Below are 3708 nucleotides of genomic sequence, written 5' to 3' on the forward strand. Positions count from 1 at the left end.
GGTGGTGAAGGAATGGATTTATTGGAGCACAAGGCAGTGAAGGAGCAAAAGTGAAAGTACATTACACAGGGTGGGAGTGGGCTCGAGCAAGTGGCTCAAGAGCCCTAGTAGCAAAATCTTCTGGGGCTTAAGTACCCTGTAGAGGTTTCTTGATGGTTACACCCTATGTAAATGAAAGACTGGCTCACAGCCAATTAGAGGCTGAGGTGAATTGGTTCACAGCCAATCCAAGACTGGTGTGGTTTGACTCCTTATGCAAATGAATGTCCTGGAATGAACCAATCATTGGCTGGAGTGCAGATTTGGCCCGTGGCCAATCAGAGACTGATGTGATTTGATGCCTTATACAAATGAAGGTCCTGGAATGGACCAATCATAGGCCAGTGTTCAGACTCTTCAGTGCCAGGGAGTATGTCCAGGTCATCCTTAGATCCCTATCTCTGGACCCTATTCTCCTGCCTCAGTCTTGTGTGAGATTTTGTGCCCTTTGACCATCATCATCATCTCCCCATTCCCCCAACCTCTCCCTCAACTACTTCTAACCACTATTCATTAACCTCTTGTATTATTTAGGTGTAAGGAAGAACAGAAGGATCCAAGCATGAGAAAGCCCACCCTGAGTCTCTCAGAGGTGATTATGACTATGTGAGCATGGGTGAGACAAATCCTCTATTGTTGTTGATGGCTACTTGAAGTGCTTCCTCCATTCTTTCCATTGTAGAATACTTAGGGAGGTAGAGGATATAATGACACGTTATTGATGTTGGGTGATCTCTTTCACTGAAAGTTTGAGGACAGCGAAATACTATTTCCATTTTCTGTATGCCTCTTGCATGCAGCCTATCACGTCCTGTAAGAAACACTAGAAAGGAATAAAATTTGGTTAAGATATTTCATAGAAAGAATAAAACATAATGAAAAGGAAGAAATTAATCACTTCATTCAGTAAGTATTTATCGAAGGTCCTTAGGCAGAGAGAACTGTCCTCGGCCATATTGAGTGTAGAAAAATCATGACATTTGGTCTTTGTCCTCAATGAGTTCATGGTGTAGTTGGGGGAAAATTGTATGCATGAAAAGATAGTAGCAAGAAGAAAGTTTATTCAGCTCATCTAGGAAGAATGAGGTTGGGAGCTTAAAGGATTCAGCACAGAGACAGACACCAGGCTGGGTGATCAGAGGGACTTCACAGAGGTCACACCAGGCTATTTCTCAAGACAGGATTTGGGTGAGCTTTCAAGGCAGGGGACAAAACTCAGGAAAAAGCCAGAGGTGGGAAGAAGTGAACTCATGGGATGTACAGACAGCTGAACCACTGGGCTGAATCAAAAGTTTCCCATTAAGAGAGAAGATTAGAAAGGCAGCTTGGGCTTATAGAGAAATAGGTTGGATATGTGGACAAGTTGGAATTGTCCTCCAACATCCTTAGTAGCAACAAAAATATCAAGAAGAAAGATGTGTAACTCAGGAAGAGCTGATGAATGGGATGAGATGGTGAGAGAAGTCATTAAGTCTGCCCTAGAGAAACCTTAGGGTTCCCACCAAGAGAAGTTCTTGTACCATGAGGCCACAGAGCTTAGTGCTCAAGAGCCTGGCTTTGGAGTCAGCCTGATGGATTCTATTCTGGTTCCCATACTTACCAGCTGTCTGAACATGGGCAAGCTACTAAATGCTCCAAACCTCGTTTTCCTCGTGTCTGAAATGGGAAAAAAGAACAGTACCTACCTCGTAGGGTTGCTATTAGGAAAAAGGTAGGTAATAAATACAAAGCAGTCAGCATAGTGCATGGCACAGAATAAGCACACAGTAAATGCTGCTGCTGCTACTATTATCATCAGTTGTTGTTGCTATTATTGTTTCTAAATGATATATTACTATAAAACAGATTGTTTGCATCATTCGAACATCATAGGACTTAGATAATTAGATGAAGATAGGAACATGAGATAAAAGGCTTAGAAGCCAGCTGAAGTGAGGAAAGAGGGTGCAGAAAAAGTCAGTGTAGAAAAAATAGTAAAATAGCAAATCTCTATTAAAAAAAAAAAAAAAGAAACAGGCTTGAGTAAGAGAAAGAATGCTGGTCTAGAAGGTAGGGAGCCTGGGTTCTCATTCTTGCTCTGCCACTAACACATGTGATCCACCAGCAAGAATGGTGATACAGAGATAGAAAATTATTTTAGGCAGATAGTGAGGGCAAAAGAGTGCTCAGTAGAACTTCCCTTCTAACAAAAAGCAGTCCAAGAAATCACTTCTTTTCTAATAAAGAGCAGCCTGGAATATTGGGCTACAAACATAGATAAGAAGGCTGGAAGCTAGCACGGGGGAATGCCAACAGCTCCACCAATAGAAAGGGCAACCTGGGGCCAGGCATGTCCACCATGGGGGTTCCACCTCCCCTCTTTTTTAGCACATGCATAGTAAGAAAGAAATAAGCACCATGGAGTAGCTACCCACCTGTATAATCAAAGATTGGGGTAGGGGCTGCTAGAGATTCGTGCCCTATGTGATGGTACACCTGGTCCTAACTCATTTTTTCATGCCCTATGTATGTCCTTCTCACTAGCTCATCTATAAAAAATCCTGCATTTCACCACAGATCAGCAACTCATTTTTCTGGGACTCCTCTCTGTAGCAGAGAGCTATTCTCTTTTTTTGTCTCTTATTAAATTTCTGCTCTATACCTCACCCTTTGTGTGTGTCCCTGTCCTTGATCTCCATGTGAGACAAAGAACCTTGGGTGTCACCCCAGACGGTAAGGCCACTTCAATGGCTTCATTCTAAACAAGATTGTACCTTTTAAAAAGATATATAATTATGTGTCCATCTATTACCACAGTACTTACAGAGGAATTTTTTCTTTTCATCCAAGGTTAGTTTGTGGAAAGCCTTCCAAAACAACCGTATAGTAGGATGTGATTTTTGGTATCCTTGCTCATACTTTGAATTCTTGAGAGAAAGAGGGAGAAAAATGATTTGAGTGGGGTGGAATATATAGAAGTTGTTTGGAAAAATTGGGGCACTTTAGGTATCACCTACCTGTTCAAATTGTTTCCAGTCATAATCAGTATTTCCAATGATTGCTGTCATTAGTTCCTCGGGGTAGAAATGTCTAAGTATCTCCTTCTCACAGACTCTATAAAATCCTCTCTGAAATTCCTCATAAACTGCTTTTACAGAGATGTTGAAAATGTAATCAATATACTTAGAAACATAGTCTTTCCTTGAAGGAAGAAAAAAAAAAAAAAGAAAGAAAAGAAAAGAAGGAAGGAAAGGAAGGAAGCGGCCAATACTTAAAAGATTCTATACTTTGTTCTTTTTACTATTTCTATTGAGAAGGAAAAGTCAATTACTTCTACATAGCACAAGAATGTTGTGTTGTGACCAAAACCTGGTCAGCTAGAAGAAAGAAATTTAGAAAATATAATCAGAAGGTTTAAAACTATTTGGCTCACTTTCCTCACTGCAGTTGGTAGGATTTTTTAAAACATGAATCTGAATATGCCATTCTCTTGCTTAAAGTCTATCAAAGGCTTCCCATTACCCTTGGGGTAAATTCCAAACCTCTTTAGCAGGGATCAACAGGCCTTCCCAGCCCTACCTCCTCCCTCAATGATCTGACCTTGCCAGTCTCAGCAAGCAGCCTCTTCCTACTTCCATTTTCTTTCTTTCTCTTTCTTTTTTTCTCTTTCTTTCTCCTTCCTTCCTTCCT

At 40.9% G+C, this 3708-nt stretch overlaps 1 protein-coding gene across 2 annotated transcripts; it reads right to left on the reverse strand.

Moving 5' to 3' along the window:
* On the reverse strand, positions 1–3690 carry LOC108512871 (probable E3 ubiquitin-protein ligase HERC6). Of its 2 annotated transcripts, XM_017848391.1 has the most exons (4): positions 3036–3690; positions 2843–2945; positions 1640–1695; positions 1–862 (listed from the first exon to the last, which is right to left on the reverse strand). In XM_017848391.1, the coding sequence occupies exons 1-4, from the start codon at positions 3084–3086 to the stop codon at positions 806–808; spliced, it is 267 nt and encodes an 88-aa protein (XP_017703880.1). In that variant the 5' UTR covers positions 3087–3690; the 3' UTR covers positions 1–805. The 2 variants fall into 2 exon arrangements, with proteins under 2 accessions (XP_017703880.1, XP_017703879.1); XM_017848390.1 differs by lacking the exon at positions 1640–1695.
* Between the last annotated feature and the right edge of the window lie 18 nt (positions 3691–3708).

This window comes from Rhinopithecus bieti, unplaced genomic scaffold (assembly GCF_001698545.2).
Source record: "Rhinopithecus bieti isolate Rb0 unplaced genomic scaffold, ASM169854v2 scaffold_31076, whole genome shotgun sequence".
Taxonomy (NCBI): Eukaryota; Metazoa; Chordata; class Mammalia; order Primates; family Cercopithecidae; genus Rhinopithecus; species Rhinopithecus bieti.